General features: G+C 40.5%; 2 protein-coding genes across 4 annotated transcripts in view; one reads left to right on the forward strand and one right to left on the reverse strand.

Moving 5' to 3' along the window:
- The window catches only part of grip2a (glutamate receptor interacting protein 2a), a 30,782-nt gene extending 30,042 nt beyond the window's left edge, over nucleotides 1-740 (reverse strand). For all 3 annotated transcript variants that reach the window (XR_013823945.1, XR_013823946.1, XM_079897745.1), the window contains exon 1: nucleotides 491-740. Coding sequence is in view for 1 of the 3 variants with exons in the window: in XM_079897745.1 (XP_079753871.1) it covers nucleotides 491-653 (163 nt within the window). In the remaining 2 variants the exon portion in view is untranslated. The remainder of the gene's footprint in view (nucleotides 1-490) is intronic.
- A 1,142-nt stretch (nucleotides 741-1,882) lies between these two features.
- LOC307174398 (uncharacterized protein) overlaps nucleotides 1,883-25,937 on the forward strand; it is a 29,648-nt gene continuing 5,593 nt past the window's right edge. Inside the window, exons 1-15 of the mRNA XM_079898179.1 lie at nucleotides 1,883-2,230; nucleotides 2,333-2,391; nucleotides 6,981-7,070; nucleotides 14,293-14,368; nucleotides 15,518-15,647; nucleotides 16,076-16,136; nucleotides 16,931-17,052; nucleotides 19,020-19,082; nucleotides 19,339-19,421; nucleotides 19,952-20,044; nucleotides 21,480-21,585; nucleotides 21,670-21,777; nucleotides 21,956-22,094; nucleotides 23,615-23,740; nucleotides 24,582-24,654. Coding sequence (XP_079754305.1) covers nucleotides 2,211-2,230; nucleotides 2,333-2,391; nucleotides 6,981-7,070; nucleotides 14,293-14,368; nucleotides 15,518-15,647; nucleotides 16,076-16,136; nucleotides 16,931-17,052; nucleotides 19,020-19,082; nucleotides 19,339-19,421; nucleotides 19,952-20,044; nucleotides 21,480-21,585; nucleotides 21,670-21,777; nucleotides 21,956-22,094; nucleotides 23,615-23,740; nucleotides 24,582-24,654 — 1,349 coding nt within the window. The 5' untranslated portion in view covers nucleotides 1,883-2,210. The remainder of the gene's footprint in view (nucleotides 2,231-2,332; nucleotides 2,392-6,980; nucleotides 7,071-14,292; nucleotides 14,369-15,517; nucleotides 15,648-16,075; nucleotides 16,137-16,930; nucleotides 17,053-19,019; nucleotides 19,083-19,338; nucleotides 19,422-19,951; nucleotides 20,045-21,479; nucleotides 21,586-21,669; nucleotides 21,778-21,955; nucleotides 22,095-23,614; nucleotides 23,741-24,581; nucleotides 24,655-25,937) is intronic.

Consider the following 25,937-nt stretch of genomic DNA (forward strand, 5'->3'; position numbering starts at 1 on the left):
TTCTCTTTATAACACCGAAATAAGTTTCTTCCCCAACAACAGATGACACACATCTGTTTACATATCTGTTTACATATAAATATAAATATGTACTTATTTATTTTCCAAATCATTTATACTCTGTTATCTAATGTGGTGACAAGAATGTGGTAAAAGTGTTCAAATATTTTGGGGTTACTGTAAGCATGCAGAGTATTTCAAGTCATTTTACACTCTACAGCCCCCATGTGGCCGAACGTTGTTTTGCAGGTCACTTCATCTGATATAGGACAACAGATCTTGCATTCATTTCTTAGACCAACATACACACACACACACACACACACACACACACACACACACAAACAATTACAGACACAATGACTTCATCATGACTCAATGTATACAGCACCAACCTACACATTCACCCTTTACCTGTACAAACATCACCACACACCCACTAAAATGTAAAGGTCACACACCTTATTCACATTCTCTAACATTGTCTTACCTTTAACCCTTCCTCTGATAACTCCAATACGACATCGCAAAGAAAACGAGAACATCTTCCTTTTCCCTTTGACTCCTCCATCCAGTCCTTTCTTCACAGTCCCCAGAGTCAGGACCCCGTCCGGGAGGAGTTTAGGATTTACCGAACAACTAACATGCCACATGGTTCCTCTTTCCTTCTCCTCTTGCCCGTACTACACAGATCTTCAACGTAGTCTTTGCTTTGGGTCTCTTCCTCTCTTATCTTCCTCCTCTACCCCCTCTCTTCATCCTGGAAGAGCTCTTCATTCATTCTCTGTGGGAAATCCTGTGGCTTACTCAGATTTGAGGGTTTCAGAGAAACACGACTGATCTCATTTCAACCTCTTCAAAGTCACGTCATGAAAATCTGGGTATGACTTAATAACAAATCCAGGTAAATATAGTGGGCAGGGCTGGTAACAGCACTGGGGTGCGAGTGTGTTTGTTGGCTGCTCAGAGATGAGACAGATGGACTGAAGCGGTCTGCTACAGAGACACAGGCTGCCTGAACCACAGGAGAGACAACACACTACAGTACCAAAAGCTACTATGGTAGTACCTTGTTTTGTTTATAGATGTTTAAATACCATGGTATTTGTATGGTAACCATACAATTTAATGATGGGAAGACTGGGGCTGTCACATGAAAAAAAGTTCTATATCTCAGTCAATTGTCCAATTAATGAATCATTTTTGTTATATTCTACAAAACAAAATGTCCAATATCATCACATTTTTTATTACGGCTCAATGGGCAAATAAAACCACATTAGCAAATCTAAAAAATGTATGAGACGAGTATTTTAATAAGACAGGCCAGGTTGGCATATGGTGTAATTTTATATACATAATTAATAAAATATGTTAGCCAAAACAATGGTTTGATAAATTTATTTTTATGTTATCTTTTGCTTTTTCATCTTACCCATTTTTGCTATTTCATAAATCATTATGTGCTTCATAATTGTGTTGCTGTTTAGGCTAAATGTACCTAATAAATATTTGAATGGCAGGTTCAATAGTGACAATTTACGCCATAGTGTGGAATAATCCAAAGACATCTTTCTGGTTTACCTTTCCTTGCAATTCAAGGATTATTTAAACACATTATCTCCTGAATAAAGAAATTCTGCTTCAAAAATAAACCCACCGAAAAATATTCAAGTGTGAAAAGTATGACAACTAGCCCCGGTCAGTATCAAGACTACCACGGATTTACCATCTGATACCTCACTGTATCATAGTGTATCATGTTTCTAAATGCAGTGACTAAGTAAAGTTTACTAAGTAAACAGTAGGCTACTTTATGATTTTCTTTCCGCCTCCTCAGTATCTTCATATTCAACAGCAGGTGGATTGTTGGATTTCATGCAGAGCGTCAGTATGAACTACGGAGCCTATAATAACGGGACATTGTGATGGGAAAAACGTTTGCTTGTTTTGCGAAGTTGAGTCAAAGTTTCCCACAACTCAACTAAATCGAAACCACTTTTGCTCTTGTGACATGCGCCAAGACTCCAATATAGCAAGGAGATTAACTACTTTTTACAACTAACAGTGTAGACTGAGCAATGGCCTATTGTTGACCTCTGGGACACTTTATGAGGCAATCGTTAAGGAAAAAAACACGATCACATGATATGGAAAGGAAACTGTTAAACTTTTCAGGAACTACTAGCTATTTCTAACTGCGTTTCAAAATGGAGAGACCGATCGTGAGGTAAGATTTAACGTTAAACAGTCTTCGAAATCAATATTTAACGTTACATTGTTTCGGTTTTAAAAAAGTGCACAAACTGACTTCATTAAACTTACTCTGAAGTGGCTATGGAGCAAATTACGGCACAGTTAACCCGGTTTATGGATCACCAGCAGTAGCAGGTAAGTTAAGATTTTGTTGTGATTTTAACGCATTCTCAGATTTCCACACGACGACAACACCCCATATTCACTGCATATAAGTAACCTTATTTACTGCAGCGCCATCTTTACGCGAAGGAAGCGAGGATGTGAGGGATCATAAACATACATAGGCTACATCATCTCAGTGGATTGTAGGCTACTCTTATTTGAACTGTTTTCTAACTGTTCTGCTGACGAAAAACTGCACAAAAAAAATCTTTCCAAGCAATTTCAGCAGACAAAAAACTCCAGACAATATAAGCTGTGGACAATTATAAGTGATCTAAGAGCTTTTTACTGCGGACGCCATTGAAAACACGGTACGTATAACGTTACGTCTATCCCTCACAGCTTCGCTTTCTTTCATAACGTTACCTGTCATGATGACGCGTCTCTGACTACATTTTAAAGACAGAAATATTACCATGGTAACCAGAGTTTCCGCTTAAAGCCACTCTGTGGTTTCAAAACCACGCTAAATGTTTACGTAAATGTGTCGCTTCGTGCATACTGTTTCATAAAAACATTTAAACTTATAGTATGTCTTACTAGTATGCGGTATTCCTTACAAAATGCACCATGGTAATGAAAGCATCCGCGTTTACAAAAGTTTTTGTACAATTTTACAAAACTAACATTTTTACCATGGTAAAGTCCCATGTTAATATGGTAGGCTACTCCGAAAAATACCATGGTACTACAATGTAGCTACTTACCACTACGGTAGCCTAAATGTAAAAAAAAAACAAAAAAAACATGTTAGTTAGTTTTATGGCACTTTTTGTTTAGTAGGCCTATATAACATACAAGTCATCTCATACAATTATCATGGTACTACTGTATCTTTATTGAGACTGTAAAATCATAATTCATAAAACAAATATTCAAAACAGTAGGCTATAACGTTTTGAAGTTAGTGTAGGAAACTCAGAAGTGAAGACCAGGAGACATGGGGTGCTTCTCATTTTTATTTGTGCATCCCAGTCGTTTCCTTTCTTCGCTTCCTTTCCTTGCTTCTCAGCTCCTCCTCCTGTAGGATATGGGGGAAGGCTGCAAGGAAAGAAAAGGAGGACAAAGGAATCTAATGAAAGCTGTTTTTATACATTGGAATACTTGATAACTCGAGCGTCACTTCACAGCGTCATCAGCAGCGCTCAAAAGATCTGCCCTTATGTTGTTGAAGTTTGTTTATTTAAGAAATTCATAATAAATATTAATAAAGCAAGATACCCTGTTGAAATAAGATGTGCGGTTTATTAGGGATGCACGGCTCCGATACTGCCATTTTTGCCGGATCGGGTATCGGTCAGACAAGGCCGATCCAAACCCGATATTGTGCGTATAGAATGTCTCAATTTTATAGTAGGCTATTGATATTTTTGATTTTTGTTATCTTGTTTTTCATGAATGTATTTTACAACAATACAAAGAGCAATGTGTAACGTTTTACCAAATTGAGTGTTACACTTATTGTCTCTAATTTGTTCCCCACTAAACGTTTTTTTTTTTACAATTATTGTGGCCTCGTGATTTTTCTAGACTAAATTTTACTGCTGAATTATCCACTAATCTAGTTTATAATAGCATTTATGTCAGATTATGATCATATATTTTTTGTTGAATTGGGTCATTCTACAGAAACGTCCACTTTTGGTATGGCAAGATGTCTTAAAATTGATTTCTTTTTCTAACATTTAAACTTACACCACATTATTAGAATACCCTTTGACTTTATGAATACGCATAAATGACAGCTTAATGATTTTTTATATTTTTTGTACATTTATTTAAAGACCGCATGTACCATTTTTTTGTCACTGGTGTTACCTTACTTGTTTGGCAATATTAAAGGTTTTTATGAAATATTATTTCACATTTTTTTTCAGCACATGTAGACAGAGTTAGCGAAAAATAATAATAATGCAACAAATAAGGAGATTATGTTTTATTTATTTTAATCAGGTTTGTTAAAAGTGTGCTTGAATGAGGTTAGTTCATCTGCGCTACCATCTATTTGCTATAACAATGAAAATATTTGAAAACCAGTTAAAATCAAGTAATGATGCAATCCTTTAAATCTTAACTTTTGAGTGTAGCAGAATTAAATGGATGTAACATTATTACTATGTCACATGTGACATTGCATTAATGTGACAGAAAAAAAGACAGTAACACCAGTGACACAATAAAGTTTATCTATAAATGGAAGTCACTGGTGTTACCCATAAGAAAGGTGACACCAGTGACAGTAACACCAGTGACAATTTTCATGAAAAATTAATTTGACAAAATGGCTGCTGCAAGGTAACAAACCACATGTTGTCAATCATGGTATACTAACTAAATTAAGTAGTTTAATCCATTTGTATTCTAGTTTTTTTTTTTTACAATTACCTAGCAGTAAAGTAGGTCATACCAGTGACTTCAACTAAAAGCTTCATATGAAATCATGAGATAAAAGAGAATATTTCTGATAACTGAAAAGAGACAGTGGATCTACCATGGGCTTTTCTTCATAGATATTCAGGAAATTGGAAGAAGGAAGTCAAGGGATGTCATCAGTGTGATTTTTATTTCAAAATAAGAGATTTTTGTTTAACGGTAACACCAGTGACACAACTCCAGGGGACCACTACTTTCATTATAAATTTTATAATATTTATTCTGCATTTTTTTAATATATATCATTTACATAATATATTTGATAGTTATGTCTACATTATTGTATTTTAAATGGTGTAAAAATCTGTTATTGACCCCAAAATAAAGCATTTTCCCTCTGTACATGACTGTGCCACATTGATGTCTCAAGAAGGTGTAATTGTTCAAATAACATATTGTTTTATTTTAAAATGTAAAGAAATTGTAATAACGTGTTTTTTAAGTGTAATATTTCTGTAAAGGCTAGGGACAGAAAAATGGACATTTTCATAGAATGACCTTCTTTTTTTCAGTTCTTATTATCAGTTCAACACAGAGTTATAGAAATTCTACTTGATTAAAAACAAAAAACTGCGCTGGTATCGGTATCGGATCGCTATCGGTCGATACTCAGAACTTTTGGTTTCGGATCGATTCTGAAAAAATGGTATCGGTGCATCCCTATGGTTTATATAGATTGCAAAGGTAAAGTATAAATTAAAATTATTGTGACCGATGTGAAGGGGGAGGAGAATTGATACGTGGTCGATACAAGTCGATAAAACTCTTCCGCATAGGAGTCTTTATTGAGAACGAGCTGTTGGTAGCTGAAGTCATACAGTCTAACTAAAGGCTGGAATACACTACAAGACTTTTGTTCAGATTTTAAAAGTTGTGTAGTGTGTTCCAGCCTTAAGGAAATTATACATTGTAGTTTATATAGATTTTAGGAGGCAGTGCTTAGAAATGGACACAAAGCATATGGGCGACGACCTTAAACAAAGCTTGCAAATTAAGTATGCGGGTATAGGAACCCGCCCCAGACTCTATGTTATTAATCCAATCAGCATAACTATACAAAGAATGGGACAGAGCAGAGGGGCAATAGTCTCAGTATTCTGACTCATTTGAATTAAAATAAAGAAAACAGGACTGGCAGGAACCTCTTGCTAAAATCTTTTCTTAACAGAATCATTCATCTGATGTTATCATCTTTACCTTAAATGTAAATACAATTTACTTTCCCTTAGTTGTTCATGTGATGTTATGTAAGGATGTAGAATCAGCAGATCTTAAACAGGTTCTTAAATTTGTTACCACAGTTTTATTGTAGAAACAACTAATTCAAAGTGTGAAAACATTGTTAAACAAGTGTATACTGTGTAGTATTACAAAAAGTATGGTATTCTTTGACATACCCTTTTATTGTGATTATAGCACTTACAAAAAAATAAAATTGTACTACTATGGTTTTTAGTCATGTAATATGTAATATGGTAGTACCATGATATTCTTAGAAGTGCTCTGCTGTAATACATAAATACTGTGGAATATCAATTTCAGTACAACTGTATATCAAAGTACCAGGGTTTTACTATCTGATGGGCTACCATTATTATGGTTCCTAACGCTTGTTACAACTAGCCTACTGAGTCTCTCAGTTTACAATCCAATAATCCACCCACTCCTCCATTCAACACCATCCAATAGCAGCCGCTCTCAGACGTAAACCATACATTCCTGTCCCATAAGTAAAGTAGCCTACACAAGCCCTGCACCCAAAGGCATTAGTTCGCACACTGCTCAACACGAGAAAAACACTGACTTCAGGCATCTTTCAAGATCTAAAAAGTAAGTCCCTAACTATTGTTTGGTGCAGACTTCCATAACATTTTCAACTGCTTATTTGGCTAAGCAACTGAAAACTATTAATAACTGGCTATTTATAGACTTTTTACAAAGATATTTCAGCACAGGCCAATGTGATTGACCAATCAGAATCAAATATTTCAGAAAGCTGTGTAATAGATTTGTTTTTGTTTTTTTTTTATATGTAGTGACATTTGTTACAGAATTGTATCAATGGTTAATAAATGCCTTTTTTTAGTGGGCAACTTCCTTAACCGGTTTGTTTGAATGTCATTCAGCCATGGCAGCCCCACCCGGACCTTCCGCTCCTCCTGCAAACATGTTTGATACAGTCCCTGGATATGAAGGAACAGTGGCTGGCGGAGGAGGTAAGACCCATGCAGAATATGTTTTTAAAAGTAAAGCAGATAATGGAAATGCTTCAGCATGTGCAATCAATGTGCGCATGCTCATATCGTGCATTCAAGTCATGTCGGAAATATCGTATATAAGAGTTTAACGCACGTGAACGTCAAAAGTCGTAATTAACAGTAGAAAACTCTTTCTGAATTGGAGGCATGTCAGTGAGATTCAATGTATGCAGCGTTAAATTTGTGAATTAAAAAATGAATTAAATCTTTTTTTTTTTTCATTTACAAGTTGCATGTACAAAATAGGCTACCATAGTATTGTACAATTAGCAGTACAATAGAATATATAACGATTTAATTTACAGCACCTTCATAAACTGAAAAAACGATACTCGGTTACTCACGTAACCTCGGTTCTCTCTAGAGAGGGAACGAGTATTGCGTAAGGAACTTACGCTACGGGAAAAGTCATCTTTTCTCGAGATACTGAAGCCAAAAAATTATCCTTAATTTTTCATAATTTGTCAACGCAGTGCAGCAGGCAGCACAGCAGAGCTAGAGCGGGCAATACTGCGTGCTCATTGGCTGCCGCGCGGCAACTGCTTAAGCCTACCAGTGAGCCCCGCGTGACGTCACGCCCAATCAGGGTGCGCGCGCCCTCGCGCGTCACAGCCCGCCAGAAGGGGCGGCGTCAGAGCGTATAAAAACAGGGCTCGGAGGCTTAATTCTCTGGTTTCTGTCGAATGAAGCGACATGAGCTCGAGGCGCAAGCACGGCAGGGAACGCAATACTCGTTCCCTCTCTAGAGAGAACCGAGGTTACGTGAGTAACCGAGTATCGTTCTCTTACGAGAGGTTCTCTCGTATTGCGTAAGGAACTTACGCTACGGGAACCCTTTGTCAACGCCGTGCGCGCCATGCATCCACACACAACTCCAGGGGGAGGGGACCCGGGGAGTGAAGAGTGGGGAGAGAGGTGGCCAGCAATGCGGGCCAACACATGTACATAAGCACCCGTAGGGAGAAACAGAGCGGCGCAGCCGGTCTGTATATAAAAGCTTTCCCTGAAAGTGCGGCTCGACCAGAAGAGTCAAATCTAATATCCAGCCTGCGAAGAGCAGGGCATGAACATGATTTTAGACTGCAAGAAGTTTAGCCTGTAGGGCGGGAACTTCCAGGTTATAAAACCTAACAAATGTAGACGGGGAGGCCCAGCCTGCTGCCGTACAAATGTCATAAATGGAAATCCCACTGGACCATGCCTCTGGTGGAATGAGCCCGTATGCCCAGAGGGCACTGCAGGTCTTTGGACGCGTATGCTGTCGCAATAGCGTCCACTATCCATCTGGATAGCGTCTGTTTCGAGGCGGCGAGACCCTTGGTGTGCCCACCAAACGAAACAAAGAGCTGCTCTGAGAGCCTGAAGGCTGCAGAGCGCATAATATAAAGCCTTAACGCCCTGACAGGGCAAAGGAGGTTATTATCGACCTCGCTGGCTGCCGGCGGCAGGGCTGAGAGGGAGATAACCTGTGCTCTGAAAGGAGTACCCAACACTTTAGGGACATAGCCATGTCTAGGTTTGAGAATGACTAACGAGTCGTTAGGTCCAAACTCGAGACACGACGCGCTAACTGATAGCGCATGCAAGTCACCCACACGTTTTACTGAGGCGAGGGCCAGCAGAAAAACGGTTTTGAAAGTGAGGTATTAGAGACCCACAGAGTCTAACGGCTCGAATGGAAAAGCTTTAAGGGCCTCCAGGACCAAAGACAGATCCCATATCGGAACCGAAGGTGGCCGCGGAGGGTTCAGCCTCCTGGCGCCTCGCAGGAAACGGGTAATGAGTTTGTTTCTTCCTAGTGCGCGGCCGCGCGCCGAGTCGGCGAACGCAGCAATCGCCGCAACATACACCTTGAGCGTGGAGGGGGACCTGCCCGCGTCCAAGAGCTCTTGGAGGAAGTTCAGAACCTGTGGAACCCCACAGGACTGAGAGTTCAAACTCTTCCCTGCACACCATTTGTTAAACACTGACCATTTAGACGCATAGAGCCGCCTCGTCGAGGGGGCTCTGGACTGCGAGGTCGTGTTAACTACCCCTTCTGGCAGATCAGCGAATATTCGTTGATTACCCACGCATGCAGAGACCAGCGCTCTGGATGGGGATGCAGAATTGACCCTCGGGCTTGAGAGAGACGGTCTCTCCTCGCCGGAATCGGCCATGGGGCTGTGTCTGACAGGCTCACCAGCTCCGGGAACCAGGGTTGGTTCTCCCAGTGCGGGGCTATGAGGAGCACTGCGCAGCGCGTTTCCCTGATCTTTGCTAATACCTGAGGCAGCATTGAGATCGGGGGGAAAGCGTACAACGGGACACTGGGCCAAACTTGGGCCAGCGCATCCTTGCTCTTCGAAAAGAACCTTTTGCACTGAGCGTTCTCGCTTGTGGCAAAAAGGTCCAATTTCGCTTCGCCGAAGCGGCGCCACAACGTCTGTACCGTCTGGCTGTGTAACGCCCATTCCCCTGGGGTAACATTGTCCCTGGACAGTTTGTCCGGGTCGTCGTTCAGGTGCCCGGGCACGTGCGCGGCTCTCAGCGAGCGCAGCGAGCCCTGAGCCCAGACCAAAAGGCGTTCTGTTAGAGCGCGCAGGGCTCTGGATCTGAGTCCGCCCTGGCGGTTCACGTAGGACACCACTGACATGTTGTCTGAGCGAACTAGCACGTGGTGTCCCCGCAAGTATGGGAGAAAATGCTTCAAAGCCTTCTCGACCGCTAACATCTCCAGACAGTTTATATGGAGGTTCCGCTCTGGGCCCGACCAGGGGCCGCAGATTGGTCTGCCCCCGTAAAGCGCTCCCCAACCCATGTTGGACGCGTCTGTCGAGACCACTTTGCGGTGTGAGATGACTCCCATTGTCACTCCCTGTCGGTACCATTCGGGCGCTAGCCAGGGCTGCAGGGCTGAGACACAGACCTGAGTCACGCTGACTTGAGCGCTGCCCGAAACCCACGCTTCGCGGGGTATTTTCGATTTCAGCCAGCATTGAAGCGGGCGCATTCGAAGTAAACCCAGCTGTAGGACCGCTGCGGCTGATGCCATATGGCCTAACAGCTTCTGGAAACGTTTCAGAGGGAGGTATCTGCCCTTTTGGAAGGATGCGGCGAGGTGTCGAACACAGCGCGCGCGCTGTTCTGACAGCCTGGCCGTCATCGCCACCGAGTCCAGTTCTATTCCTAGGAAGGAAATTGACTGACTGGGGATAAGTGAGCTCTTGGCCCAGTTCACCGAAAGACCCAGGCTTTCCAGATGACTGAGAAGCGCTATCTTGTGAGAGATGAGTTCCTCTTTTGACTGCGCTAGAATGAGCCAATCGTCCAGATAGTTCAGAATTCGCATGCCCTGTTTTCTCAGGGGAGCGAGAGCTGAATCCATGCACTTCGTAAATGTACGGGGTGCTAGGGACAGGCTGAACAGAAGGACGGTATATTGATACACCTGGCCGTCGAAGGCGAATCTCAAGAATGGCCTGTGACGGGGTATAATCTGGATTTGAAAATACGCGTCTTTCAGATCGAGAGATATGAACCAGTCCCTCGGGCGAATTAGCGCGAGGATCTGCCTGGTCGTAAGCATTTTGAACGGCCGTCTCATGAGAGCCCTGTTCAAATGTCTCAGATCTAATATGGGTCTGAGCCCACCGTCCTTCTTGGGCACGAGGAAATAACGGCTGTAAAAGCCCGCCTCGGTCAGAGAAGGAGGAACTCTCTCTATCGCCTTTTGTTTTTTTGTTTTTTTTCGTAGCAGCTTCGCTATTTCTGCATGAAGCAGATGGGCTGCTTCTGCGTTCACTTTCATTTCGGTCCGGGCTTGAAAGCGCGGAGGCCGACGACTGAACTGTAGCGAATAGCCCTGTATTACCGTGTCCAGCACCCATGTCGACACACCCGGAATAGCTTTCCATGCATTCGCACTCATAGCTAGGGGTCGAATGGCCTCTGAGTCCTGCCCGCTGCATAGCGCGGGACGAGGGACCTGCAGTGGCGGGCGCGCGGTGCGCGCTGAGACAGTGCTGCGAGACGGGGACTCGCTGATAGCAGTGACCGGCCGGATTGCGCTGAGAGAGCGCGCGTGAGTGTTTATAGCAGAGTGTGAACGCAGGGGAGCGGGCACAGGACTCTTTATTAAAACACGGCCGGTGGCAGTGGCGATATCTGAACCCTGAACGTGTGAGACAGAGCGAACAGCGTGTGGTTGTGAGCACTCGTGAGCGGGCACCTTTCCTACACTTAACACTCGAGCGGCAAGTGCGCGCTTTATGTGAGTGTGCTCTGTGGGGTACACAGGGGGAATTGTGCTTGTGTGTAGAAATGAACACTGGGTCGTGGGCATATTTACTACACTCAAACACCGTCGGCGTGAGCCGAATAACCAGAATTAACACTCTTTGCCAGATTTTCTGGGCCGCTGTACGAACAGCGTTTGTGTGCAGGCGAGCGAGTTGTATAACTGACTCATTGGCTGCAATACACACACTTTCTGCGTGTGAGAAGCTGGCCGCGAGCTTGGATCAGCGAACAGCATAAAAATTTTTGCTGCCAGAGCCGGGATCGAACACGGGTCTTTGGTGTGAAAGCCTGTTATTCTGCCACTGAGCCACAGGGGAAGAGTGCATAGGCTATCGGTTCGCTCGAGCATAAGAGAGTGCGGGTCATGTTTTTCGTCGGCGATAGCGTGCAGACGTGCGTGTATTATAACAGGCTCGTTGCTGCAACATTAACATTTTCAGCCGCCTAAACTCAGAGGGGGCTGAGAAACGTATGGGAATTGGAGAATGGCCCGGCCTCAGCGGGGCTACAAACATCTCCCTCCTCATTCCGCCGGTGAGTGAGGCACGCGGGGTGCTGAGCATTACTCGTGACCGTCCGCTCTGACATCCCTGAGAACGGCGCAGTTTGCGCGGGAAGCAGGGCGAGTAGCCGGAGCGTCGTCATGTTTTGCAGGCGAGCGTGTAAGGTAACAGGCTCGTTTACTGCAATATTAATATTTCCAGCCGCCTGAACTTAGAGGGGACTGAGAAATATGTGAGAAAGGCGGAAGCCAAGCCTCGGTGGGACTCGAACGCTCTCTTTCCTCCTATCACCGGCGAGTGACGGACACGGGGACAGTAGCTTTCTTGTAACGTAAAGAAAACTAACCCCGCGACTGTCAGCTTCTGCAATCCCTTGTGAGCGGCGCAGTCCGCGCGGCTCGAACAGAGGGAGAGAGTGCGGGGAGAGCGAGTAGCCAGAGAGAGCGTTATCATGTTTGCAGGCGTGCGTGTACTGTAACAGGCTCGTTTACTGCAATATTAATATTTCCAGCCGCCTGAACTTAGAGGGGACTGAGAAATATGTGAGAAAGGCGGTAGCCAAGCCTCGGTGAGACTCGAACACTCTCTTTTCTCCTATCACCGGCGAGTGGCGGACGCGGGGACAGTAGCTTTCTTGTAACGTAAAGAAAACTAACCCCGCGACTGTCAGCTTCTGCAATCCCTTGTGAGCGGCGCAGTCTGCGCGGCTCGAACAGAGGGAGAGAGTGCGGGGAGGGCGAGTAGCCAGAGAGCGTTATCATGTTTGCAGGCGTGCGTGTACTGTGACAGGCTCGTTTACTGCAGTATAGATATTCCCAGTAGCCTGAACTAGGAGGGGACTGAGAAATATGTTAGAGATGGAGGTTAGACCGGCCTTGGCGGGTCTAGAACACTCTTTTCTCCTTTCGCCGGGAGACGGCGGGCGGGGGGGAGGGGGGGTAGCTTTCTTGTAACGTAAAGAAAGCTAGCCCCGTGACCGTACGCGTCTGCGATCCCTTGTGAGCGGCACGTTTTGCGCGGCTCGAACAGAGGGAGAGAGCGAGCCCCGTAATCATCCGCATCTCTAACACACCTTGTGAGAGGCGCAGTTGCGCGGCTCGACAGAGGGAGAGAGAGCGGGGAGTGGTGCGAGGCATTTGAAACAACGCCTCGTGTAAAGATACATCAGTAAAACACATAATGAGAAAGGATATATCGCCGGATAGCTGAGCTGGCACGGCAGGCTGAAGGCGGCGAAGATTCGTCCGGCTTCCTCAGGCTGTCCTAGGCTGGCTCGTTGCTGGTTTCGACGGCGACGGCTTCTCTCAGAGAGCAGCGATGCGAAGAGCTTCGCTGAAGAGACAGAAATCAGAGAATTAAGCCTCCGAGCCCTGTTTTTATACGCTCTGACGCCGCCCCTTCTGGCGGGCTGTGACGCGCGAGGGCGCGCGCACCCTGATTGGGCGTGACGTCACGCGGGGCTCACTGGTAGGCTTAAGCAGTTGCCGCGCGGCAGCCAATGAGCACGCAGTATTGCCCGCTCTAGCTCTGCTGTGCTGCCTGCTGCACTGCGTTGACAAATTATGAAAAATTAAGGATAATTTTTTGGCTTCAGTATCTCGAGAAAAGATGACTTTTCCCGTAGCGTAAGTTCCTTACGCAATACGAGAGAACCTCTCGTAAGAGAACATATAAAAGCAAAAACAACCCCAATGCGCATTCTTTAATTCATCATTTTGTAGAAAAGATGCTTCACGATAAAAAGACTAGCATGTTTAATTTTTTTTCGGTCCTCCACGACGGGTTCCGTCAAGAGTGATAGAGTGTGTGTGAGAGTGAGTGTGTGCACGCGAGTGAGTGAGTGAGCGTGTGTGTGTGAGTGAGTGTAGGCCTATATATGTGTGCGAGTGAATGTGTGCGTGTGAGACGGCCAACACGATCTCATGAAAGTGCGTATCTATAGCACGAATGATATTTCTCGTATCATTTATACACCAAAACGAGTTTTTGCGTTTAAATGATATGCACTGTAAACCCCTTGGGTAGGATTAGGGATGAGGAGGGCTCATTTTGGCGTATAAATGATACGAGAAATATCATTCGTGCTATAGATAGCCTACGCACTTTCATGAGACGGCACGCGATGACTGGTCGGAAAGCAATGTGTAGTCTGACATGTTTCTTGTCAACCACATGATGACAAGATTTTAGGAGTCAAAATCGCGTAATCTGACACAGTGACTATCGTAACAGACAAAAAAATCGTGTAATCTGATACAGTGACTATCGTAACAGACCAAAAAATCGTGTAATCTGAACCAGGCATTAAATGCACCAATAGACCTCGTAGTGTTCAGAGCACCAAAACTCATGAATAAGCCCCTAGTTTTGTTACTGATGTGTCTCTCTTTTCACAGGTGGGTATCTTCCTCCTCCAATGCCAACTGTACCGATGCCTGTGCCTGAACAAGCCCCCAGCCCACCAGACTGGCAGTAAGAGCTTTTTCTTTACACAGAAAACACACACTGCACTCAATGAATCTTTAACACTGTACACACACCCACCTACGATATGCAATCATCGTACAAAGATGGGAATTCTTAATTTCTCACCGTTTGGGTGTCCCTTATCTTTGTGGTTCTCAAACTAGGTCTGCATAATTAATTTAAATAAAACCAAAATGCAAAGGCTGTGATTTATTTAAACAAATATTTGTGTTGTTTCAATAATATTGTTTCAGAGTGAAGCACGGCACTCACTGTGTTCATTTGCACTCTGTACCTTCCCATACTTGTAATGTTTTTTTTACATTGATGTATTACAATTGTACTGTTTAATTTAATTGTATAGTTTAATATTTTCATTTAGTAATAATAAGTAGTAATAATTTATATTTTAATAAATTATTATTATTTTATATTTATATAAAACATAATTTATAATTCATTTAAATAAATATTAATATATTATATAATTAATCAAATCTATAATTTAAGGCCAAATTGTGTAGCCCTATAAACAAGCACAGCTAACCTTTTTTAACTAAACAAAATTTTACATTTTTTTTGCAATTTTTATCAGAAAAATCAAAAATGTTTTCCAAATTGTGCAGCTCTATGTCTATGTAACTGAAAAATTGCTCAAGATTATTTATTTACTGTAGATAGACCTATATATAGATCCAATTTTGAATAATAATGCATTCAAAATTATTTAAGTAATCATGTTTTTTTAATAGTTGAGTTTTGACAGTACAGTAACAATAAATAAAAAATACTTACTTCAGCAAACAACACGTTTTTATAACATCACACTTTTCCTCTCAGACAATATAAATGGGTAATTGTACATGAATATGTATATTTATATGCTTGTACACTCCCCTCTCAAGGAGATCCTCATATTTTCTGTTCTTGGCATCAAACAGTTTGAAAGCTTTATCTAGCACATTTGCTGATTCATCTTGTTGTTAGCTCATTAGTGTGCACTTTGACCTGAAGTGGGTGTGTCAGCTTTGAAAAACAACAAAAAAGTGTCATGCTGGGGTCTTCCAGGACCAAGTTTGACAAATATTGTACAACACACCCTGTTGAACATGTGCAAAGGTCACCCACATATTGATCTTTTCTCATTGATATCAGTATACCTTCCATCTCAGAGGAGAGAGCTCGTGAAGCTTTTGCAACGTACGTCTCCAGCAAGTGCTGCTATAGTTCTGGCCCCGTCAAAGATGGAGTTATTACCAACATGGAGTCCTTTAACACCTACAGGGTGAGACCTACAATAAATCATCTTCATTATGAGCATCTTTTACTTAGTCCAGTGTAAGGAGTAGAAAAGTATGGAGCCTCTAAAGGGACATGGTGATGGAATAAATATGAGATGGGAGGAAAAAATAGATTTCATTGCTTTTGCTTCCAAAAAATTTGCGTTCCCCAAAGAAACTTTGTGTTCGCTCACAAAGAACACAAATTTTTGCAAGCAAATGCAAAGTTTTTTCTGGGAACGCAAAACATATGTGATAAAAAGGAAAAGAACGCATGTTTTTTCCTTCAACATGTCCCTTTAGGTGCTCCATAGAAAAGTATCAACTATTAGAGTTATTTTAACATGCATAATGTTAATGTGATTTGTGGTTGATAGAACAGAATGTTGCTCTGGATGGTTTATTCAGGCGTGTCTGCTTATTCTGTTCTCAGTATCGTTTGGAGACCTTCATGGAGTCCAGATCTACTGAATGGAGTCAGGAGCCGTATGCAGGTACCCAGAAGTCATCCTGGGCCTGTTTGCACTTTATGCATCTTTTGGCTCCATTTACACTTGGTCACATAAATTTGTCTCCACAAAAAGAGATGTACGATTCTCACATATGTAAATCTTACAGAGTTCTCATCTTCATGTTGATGCAAATGCTGGGCAATGACATTTTTCTGCATTTGATGTGGCTCATAAACAACAAAAGCTAAATTTCTCTGACAAGAAGATTCATTGGGTTACATTATAAAAATGTCAACTGCCCTTTTTTTTAAGCTCTTATGCCTCAATGCTGTAATACCTCATCAGACGTGGCTCTTGGGAATTTAACAAACTGTTTCATTCTGTTAGATTTTGGTGTATTTGTTCGAGCAGTGGTTTGGGTGGCTCGCCAATGTATTAGATTTCTCCAATACATAAAATAAGTACGCTTGACCAGAGTTCTTGTGGGGAGAAGAATTTATTGAAGGTTTGTAGTGTAGCAGTCCTTCAGCAGATGTGTTAGCATGTCGCCCTTCAACAATCTTAACCCAAAGTTCTGTCTGTGTGACTGAACTTTACACATGAAGACAAAAGGGCTACAAACAAAGGAAAACTGTTAGGACCTCCCACAGGAGATCGATCTACACTGCAATCTACCCTGAGCAATGTTGTTTCACACCCATCAGTCTGTATGGGCCATTTGGTTCACACCTTTACAGACACTGTTTTCAGTTGATTAAATCTAAGTCACAATGTAGATGAATCTGATGACTGAAAATACAAAATCTTTCAATTCTCACTGTGTTCTTCTCTCCCAGGGCAGCCTGTGGATGCTGGTTTTCAACCTGCTCCTGGACCGTGGCAGATTGCAGCTCAACCACCGGCCTTCTTTCAAGAGCACAAGCAGACCATTAGAGTGCCCAACACTTCCTCAGTCAAGGTTTGACCTTTAAATGGTCATGAATCCCCAAAACATATTTTTTGAGATGTGAACACTAATGTACAGGCTGCACATCACTGAAAACACTAAAAAACGTTCATAAATTTTACCAACAAGTGGAAATTTGGGAGTGTGTGACTGGCTGCCGGCACGATTTTACGTCAGCCAGTCCTGAGCGCGCGCAGAATTTATTCATGAGAATTATCTGTTTTAACGATGAGTTTAACAATGCTCGCAACGAGGATCATATAGATCATACACGGACCGGAGCAAGCATATTTTTACGGACATATTTCATATACTCTAGATCTCTAAACATGAACCAACACCGCGTATACACACATATTTAATCACGTCTTATTCAAATGAAATGTATATGTGCAAATAAGGACAATTATACAACTGTGCTGATAATGAACGCAATGACACGATGAATTATTTTGATACACAGAAGACACTGATGTAGACCGACAATTCAAAGAACAATGGACAAAAAGTAACTATGCATTTATTCTTTCTGTGTTATACTAATCTGTCGTTTGTTCAGAGACTGTAGTGCTCGTAAATGTAATGAAAATATTATTAGACCTTTTAAATGTTCTTCCGTGTTTCTCCCTCGTTTTGGGAGTTTGTTGTCATAAAATGCATCAAGACGCCCTTCATTTTTTCGTTTTTTATAAACTGTTTTTTTCCTCCGTGGTTATATTTTAATAATGATGTTTTATTGGTTGTTTTCTCCCATCTTCCACAGTCTACACTCCCACTTTTCCACAGCTCTACACGTCCATTTTTTTTTTTTTGACTTTTTAATTTCTAACGCCCGTTTCACACATACTCTGTTTGCAGTGCGTTTGCGGTGCGTATTTTTTCCCGTACCCATGTTAACAGGTTAGAGCTTTCACACTGCACACGGTTGCGGTCCGGCGATCCGTTCCAGTTGCGGTGCGTATACAGCAATGCAGTCACCGGGGTAAAGCAAAGAAAACTATTTTTTTAAATAAAATTTACTGATAACTTCTGGATTTGAAATACAAATAGTGCGTATGTGTTTGTGGTACAGTCGCGGATCAGTTACGCACTACAAACGCAGCATATGTGAAAGCACTTTAGCGCATGCTGTTCCCACACGCACTGCACACGGAGTATGTGTGAAGCGGGCGTAAGGTGTGAACAACCAGGCTAAAACAGGTGAAGAGGGGGAGGGGTGGGGGTCATGACACTTTAACCACAAACAAATGAAACATCAACAAATTCTAAAGGTTTTGGAAGCATTTTATTTAATCTTCCAGATCACAAGGATCTTTCATTTAAATTGTTCTGTTTGTAGAGCTATTATTGAGTGCAACAGTCCAGTTCCAGAAGTAAAAAGAAAACCATTTATTTTTTTCCATAAGGAAATTAATTTTAAATTAGAACTTATTATAAACCTTTAAAGACATACCTACTATGAGCAACACGGTTGTTAATCAATGATAAATGCATTTGTTGAAGCCGTCAACCTGCATAATCTTAACTTATTTTTAATCATGATTAACAGCTCAATCCCTAGTGAAGAACTACATTAGTTATAATTCTGCAAAGAAATCTCTTCTGCAAAGAGTCACAGCAAGCAAATCACACCTAATTACACTTAATTCTTTGTAATTAAGTTCTTTGCAATATTGTACAATAAACATAAAATATATTTTCTATATATAAAATCAACATCTTTAAATCAATGTTTTTATATTTATCCATCATTTTTTCATTTGATTAGGTTGTTCATAAAGCTTTATGGGATTGTAGTTCTTAACCTCATTAAAGCCGTTAAGTTCACATTCTTGTGCTTTTTTAAAAATCCATGTGGGAAAAAATGTATGGGATGAATAATAATAAGCGCAAGAGCTTTTTGGTGAACACCCCAGTAATGCTTATATTCAACCAGTCAGATCATATTTTACAGCATTGAATTCTGTTTGTACTCCTAGAACTGTCACGTGTGTCTTGGAATGGGAAGAAGCCCCTGTGACACCTGTACGGGAGCTGGAAGCGTAAGTCAATTTTAACTAGCACAGACCGAACCAGCTTCATGCCATTTGAACAATGAATTTCATTGTTCTCAAAGGTATTTTCACAGAAGAAAATATGCTAAATGCATAAAAGTATCCCTTTGTGTGGTGCCTGGAGAAGTTGAATTTTATTGAAAATGTGCACACAGTCCACAGAATGGTTTTCATTCAGTTTATATGACGTAAAATAGCAGTCTAACATATTAACTGTTTGTCCTCTACTGTTGTCCATGTGCAGAAAGTCTGTTGGGTGTGTAATGGCTCTGGTTTCCGCCAAGCTGATGACCGCTGCACACACTGCAATGGGCGCGGACGTGAAAAGTAAGTCTTAATTTACTTTATATATATATGTATATTTATATGTTTGTATGTATATATGTATACGCTGATTTCATGCAGCCGCCATTTTGAAATTGAAAGTGAGGCTCCGGTGGGAAGAACCCCGGAAGTAAAGATAAACAACAATGCCTTGGACTACCAACCTGAAGCTGCTGCCGCGATTTACACTATTGGATGTTAATATCCAATATAGGATATGTATATAGTTCATTCCTGCTTCTTTTTTTACTTTCTGAATTATATATAAAAAAAAATATTTTATGTATAAATTAATTTCACTGTATATAGTCTAAAGTATGAAAGAAATGTATGTACAGTTTTAGAATTGACACAACATCATTAAACACAACAATACGCCATCGCATTCACGACTCTCCTGTGATTAAAGGCGACACTTCCGGTTTTCTTCCCACCGGAGCCTCGCTTTCGATTTCAAAATAACGGCTGCGTGAAATCAGCATATATATGTATGTATATATTTGAGTGTTTACATGTTGTCTGGTGTCTTTCAGCTGTAGTTCATGTAGCGGCAACGGCTCTCGCCAGTGTGACACCTGCCATGGAAAGAGACAACTGATCGTCTTCATCAACCTCAATGTTAAATGGTATGATCTACATGATTTAAAGGGCACCTATTATGCAAAATTCACTTTTAAATGGTGTTTGAACATTAATGTGTATTGGCAGCATACCTGTCAACACTCTCGTTTTCCCCGGGAGTCTCCCGTATTTCACACCCATCTCCTGCCCCCCTCCCGTTTTGTTATTTCTCCCGCGAAACTCCCGTAATTTGTATGGCCCAAACCTCGTTATATGAATGATCACATCAATATATTATTCCAAGGTTGTCCAGTTGCCAGATCTTGTATGAAACCCATCCTACTCGCGCATTCAACACATAATAGAAATTTCAAACCATTTGTGAGCTCAACCTGGCAACCTACAACCCAGTTGCACCGTCAATATCTGCGCAGGTAGTAGACGTGGGAAGTTGAATAAGCGTCACTGGTAGAAATGGGTTAAAGAAGACTCAGTGGTAAATATTTAACGCAGCATCCATTTTTTCCGTCATCCTTTGGCTGGCGTTACATTATATGATGCGCTCTTATTCTTGCAAACCATTCAAGCCAAGACAAATTGAGCGCCATAATAGCGTTCTCTTTCAGCTGACCGAACACTAACACACGAAATTATGCCAAAATGTCCGTTCTGATGAGTATCCTCATAAGAGCAGACTGAGCAGTCTTACATGAGTTCAATAAAGTCTTAAATGAAGGAAAAGAGTTGTGAGAGAATGAGGCGCGTGTGAGATCTGGTCAGAAGCGGCAGGTTTTAATGGGACAGCAGTAAATAAAGCTTTCTGTCAGTAAAGTTAATCAAAAAACAAACGTAACAGAGAAAATCACTCTTGATTGTGTGCTTCTGTTGCAATTTGTCCTGGATTGACCCCTATTTGGGCTTAAAATGACTGGACTATAAGCGATTTAGGTGTTTTGTTGTTGGATGTAAGAATGAACATAGAAGTCGCCATTTACTCAAATTTTTACTCGAGGATGGATCTGTGATCTAGCTTACAGTCTCCGGAGTGATAGGCCTAACGTAACTGATCACGGCAGTAATGAAAGGGAGAGCGCACACTTTATTACAGTTCGTCAGAGTTGTTTTACGGATATAAAATTGACCAGTTTATTAAGCAAAACCCTTTACTTAGAAGACTGGGTGTATTCCACCATATTGCAGGTAATAGAAGTAAACCGTCTTTCTATATAGTCTTTGGGTTAACTCCTTCATTGTTAGCTACAAACATAAATCATGCAGTTTGTTGAGGAGAGCTGTGCTGTTATTTTTCTAATCGATCATGCTCATGATTTTTTCCTGGTGAACATTAAAACAGGCATAACCCCCCCCCCCCCCCCCCCCCCCCCACAAAGATTTCTTTGGAATGAAAATGAAGTCAATGTTATTGATTATTTAATGATATTCGTAAGTCTTTCAAACTAAACTGTCTCATTCTGAAATCTATTTTTGGGATCATTTCAGGAGCACTGAGAAGGATGATTTCGTAGCACAAGATTTGAGTGGTCTACAAGTGGCAAAGCTGGAGAAGGTTTCAGGGAAGGAGCTCTTCAAAGACGCCCAGTACATGGTAAGCACAGACTGTACATATAGTGAGCAGTAAAAAGAAAGAGCAAAAGAAAAGTTAATCAGATGCCATGTATGTTTACTGTAGGTCTATCCTGTGATGGGCTTCCCAGACTTTTCTGTTGCACAAGCTTCTGAGCGCTTAGTAAGAGACCATCAGGTGAAATACGCCCAAACCTCCCGCATATTACAACAGGTACAGCTGTATTTGTGTGATTGTGTGATTCCAGACCTTTTTATATTGTACTTTTTTATTCATAATTTATATGTTTTAGTACTAAAAATGTAATGCACAAACTTTACTGTATAATGTATACTGGAAACATGCTTAATCTTGAATCTGTCATTCTGTAATTTCATCTGTCCTGTTCCAGAGGCAGACCATTGAGCTCATTCCCATAACCAAAGTGAGCTACATGTGGAAAGGAAAATCCCATGTTTACTATGTGTATGGAAATGAGTTTCAAGTGAACGCTGAGGACTATCCCGCAACCTGCTGCTGTTCTGTGATGTAACATCAAATACACCTGACCTGACCTGACATATGCATTATAAAAACTGTATATCCATTAAGATGAAATGTAATGATTCTGGGACGTATAGGCAAAATATACATCAATACTTGACCAAAACAAAACAAAGGGTCATTGATTACGCAGCTTACGTCTATGCAGATATTTGTAACATTTTATACAGTATGAAATCATCATGTGATTCAATATGACCAAATGTGAATTACTAAACCTCTCTTAGATTAATACACTTTTTTATATCATTATAAATAATAACAATATAATAAACTGTGAGTTCAGAATCATGTCACCAAGAAATGTTTTTTTTTTTTACTGTGTAAGACTGGACATTGATGATTAAATAATTGTTTTTAATGAAATTTTGATATGTAAATATTATATCTTACATTTTTGGTTCACCTAAAAAAATGTCAAATGTGACTGAAATTCATAATCACACAATCTCATCTTAATTCTCTGTTGTAGTAGACATGCACTCACACTTGCTTGAGAACAATGGAAATGTTACTGTGTGTAAGCTAAGAAGTGAAAAGTAAAAAAGATGTGCAAAAAAGATGCACTATGATTGATCTGTTATTTTTTTAATGGTTCCAAACATACTAAAATCAAGCTTGAGAACTAATAATGTGCATGATTTAAAAAAAAAATTTTTGCAGGGATTGTTTGCATGTGGTATGTTGGCCATACTGTTTAATGGAAAATGTGTTTAAAGGTGCATTGTGTAATATTTAATATTTACCAACACATCATCACCATCCATTTCACTGCCATCATATGAAGAGTTCAGATGCAAAAGCCTCTAAGTGCCATCTGAAATTTTCTTCTAGAATGATCATTTTTATGAAGCTTGTATATTTAAGTTCAGTAATTTCACTTAAATGGCAATGCAAATTACCTATTAATTAAGAAAATTCTAGATGAAAATTTCAGATGGCACTTAGAGGTTTTTGTATCTGAACTCTTCATATATTTTGTGGTACATGCAACTTCTGTGCTCTGTTGTCACAACAAATGTGTCAAAGAGCAAGCTGCAGGTGTGATCTCAAAATGACAGGAACAAAACAAAGCTAACAGGCATTAAAGGTCTAAAAGAGACAAAGTCTCAAGGTGATGGGCTTTATACCACCAACTTGTTCTCTCAACTTTTTTAACCACTAGACTACACCACTCAGAAGCATCTTTCTCCTCCAATCATAACTCATAAGCATCAGATTATTTCCTTCTGTAAAGCTATAATCTTTATCCCTCTACTCTGATTTGTGCAGCAGCTCTGACAAGTAAAAAGGCAAGTCTTTGATTATTTCTATGTTTTGAAAAAAGCTTATTTGGCTTATAATATATTAATAAATTATAATATGTAATGTATAATGTGTTAATGAATTGCTATATAAATAATTATATTTAGCATATGCAAAATTCTTGTTTTCAGCTGTTGCAGATCTAATGAGGGAACTTTCAAATCATTAAAACTAAACTTGGCCAATGTTTGCTATTGATAAGCTGAAATTAAGTTGCAATATGTAATTCATGTTGTTAAGCAAGTTGCCTTAATATGTTGTAATTTATATGTGGCAAGAATGTTTGACAGCGTCCCGGGATATGAAGGAACTTCGGGCGGCGGAGATGGTAAGAAGCACAAAACATTATTAATTGCTTTCATTTTTACATATTATTAAATTTGTAGGTCATTATTATATCATATATCATTATTATTGCAAATAACTTGTCTTTTAAGATTCAGGACATAAAAGTGGCATAACATTCAGAAATTGGGGCTTGATAAAATGTATGCTTTTGAAATGAGTCTTTTCTGCTCATCAATGCTGCATTTATTCGATCAAAAATCTTGAAATATTATTACAATTCCAAACTACTGTTTCCTATTTGAATATATTTTCAAATGTAATTTATTCCTGTGATGTCACATGATCCTTCAGAAATAATTCTAATATGCTGATTTGCTACTCAAGAAACATTTCTTATTATTATCAATGTTAAGTGCCGCTTCATATTTTTGTTATCATATTCATTGGTGAACAGAAGAACAGCATTTATTTGAGATTGAAATGTTTTGTAACAATGTAAAACTCTTGACTATCACTCTTGACCCATTTCATACATTTTTGCTGAATAAATGTATTAATGTTTTTTTTTTTATCTTAATGACCAGAATGTTTGAAAGGTAGAGTAGGCTTATGCCATTTTAATAAATTATAAATTATTAGGGAAAAATATGAATTGTATCATTAGCTATGGATCCAATTAGATGCAAACTTTGTTTTTCATCTAATCATACTTTTATGGGTGAAACAATCGGGAATGGAGGAAAAGCATTTACAAAGCTGACTTTTATGGTTGCAATTTTAGATTTCTGCATAAAGTAACAGAATTTGGATGTTGAATGTGTTGCTAAAGTTATAACCACTGGTCTCTTATGAATGTCACTGATGTGTTGCTCTTGTAACAGGTGCGTATCTTCCTCCTCCAATGCCCTCTGTGCCGATGCCTGTGCCTGAAGCCTCCAGCCATCCAGAATGGCAGTACGTTTTTCTCTGTATAGATTAAGTGAAGTCACATTCATAAATATATTGCTTTCAATGCAGCTTCACATTAATAAACAGAAAAATAACATTGGGGCTGTTCACACAGAACATGTTTTAGGTTTTTACATTCAGAGGCGGACAGAGTACACAGCTTCATTACTTGAGTAAAAGTACAGATAGCCTACCCCTTGCTAAATTTTACTTAAGTACAAATAAAAGTACTACAGTCAGATGTCTACTTAAGTAAAAGTACTGAAGTACTTTTACTTATACTTCACTTACTTTATACTTTACTTTATACTTATACTTATACTTACTTTATACTTACTTTTTTACTTTTTACTTTATAACATTTCTCACTTGCCCACAAGGCAATAGCACAATGGCAACACTCTGACAAACCTCTGCTAGAGTTTTAATGGATTTTTTGCACCCACATTTGAACCTGACTGTGTTAAACACATTGCATACTCAAGAACATCAAAGCAAATGCTCAGCTTACATTAATGTGTATCAGAAAAGAAAATTCAGCTAACAATTGTGTGTACATTCTCTGTTTTTTTCATCAATCAAATCACAGGGTTCCAGACTGCGACCATCTTTTGAGAATGTGCGAGTTAAAATTTTATGTGGTCGCATTTGTGCGAGTGCATGGTCATGTAGCCTACTACTCAGTTAAATTCACGCATGAATTTTCCTGCATTGAACTTGTTTTAGCGCCCGCCAAAGTGGATTTTTGTCCCGCCAAAGTCTTATTTGATCGGTGAGTAAAGTAGATGAACTGCTGTGCTTGTGACAGGGCGCATGTGGGGTAGACTGTGTACAGTTGAGACATAGGTACAGTTGAGACACCTTAAATAACTTGCGTTCACAGCAAGCACAAGTTGTGATTTTTGCTGTGCACATGCGTATTAGTGTCCTCTTTGATCGTGGGAAATTTGAACAATGGACGCGTCTCCGATCCGAAGAAATCGGGAAAAGTTTTTTTTCTAAAGTAGGACGTTCACTTCACCATGCACTCTCCACAGTGAATAGCTTATTATCCTTATATGACTGTTAAACGTAACTGGTATCACCACAAACGTTATTCTGTGCCCTAAAAACTGGCATATTTCATGGTATTGTGTCATGCAAGGTAATTGCAAAATCTAGAGAAATGTGCGAGGTGGCCAGCGGGGTATAGTTGAGACACACGTGTACCAACTGTACCCCCGATAGAGTTCTATTAGGAAACACACTGTTTAGTTGTGCAGTGTTATGATAACAGGTTAAACGCCGTA

The sequence above is a fragment of the Squalius cephalus genome (assembly GCF_949319135.1).
Source record: "Squalius cephalus genome assembly, chromosome: 16".
In the NCBI taxonomy this organism is placed as follows: Eukaryota; Metazoa; Chordata; class Actinopteri; order Cypriniformes; family Leuciscidae; genus Squalius; species Squalius cephalus.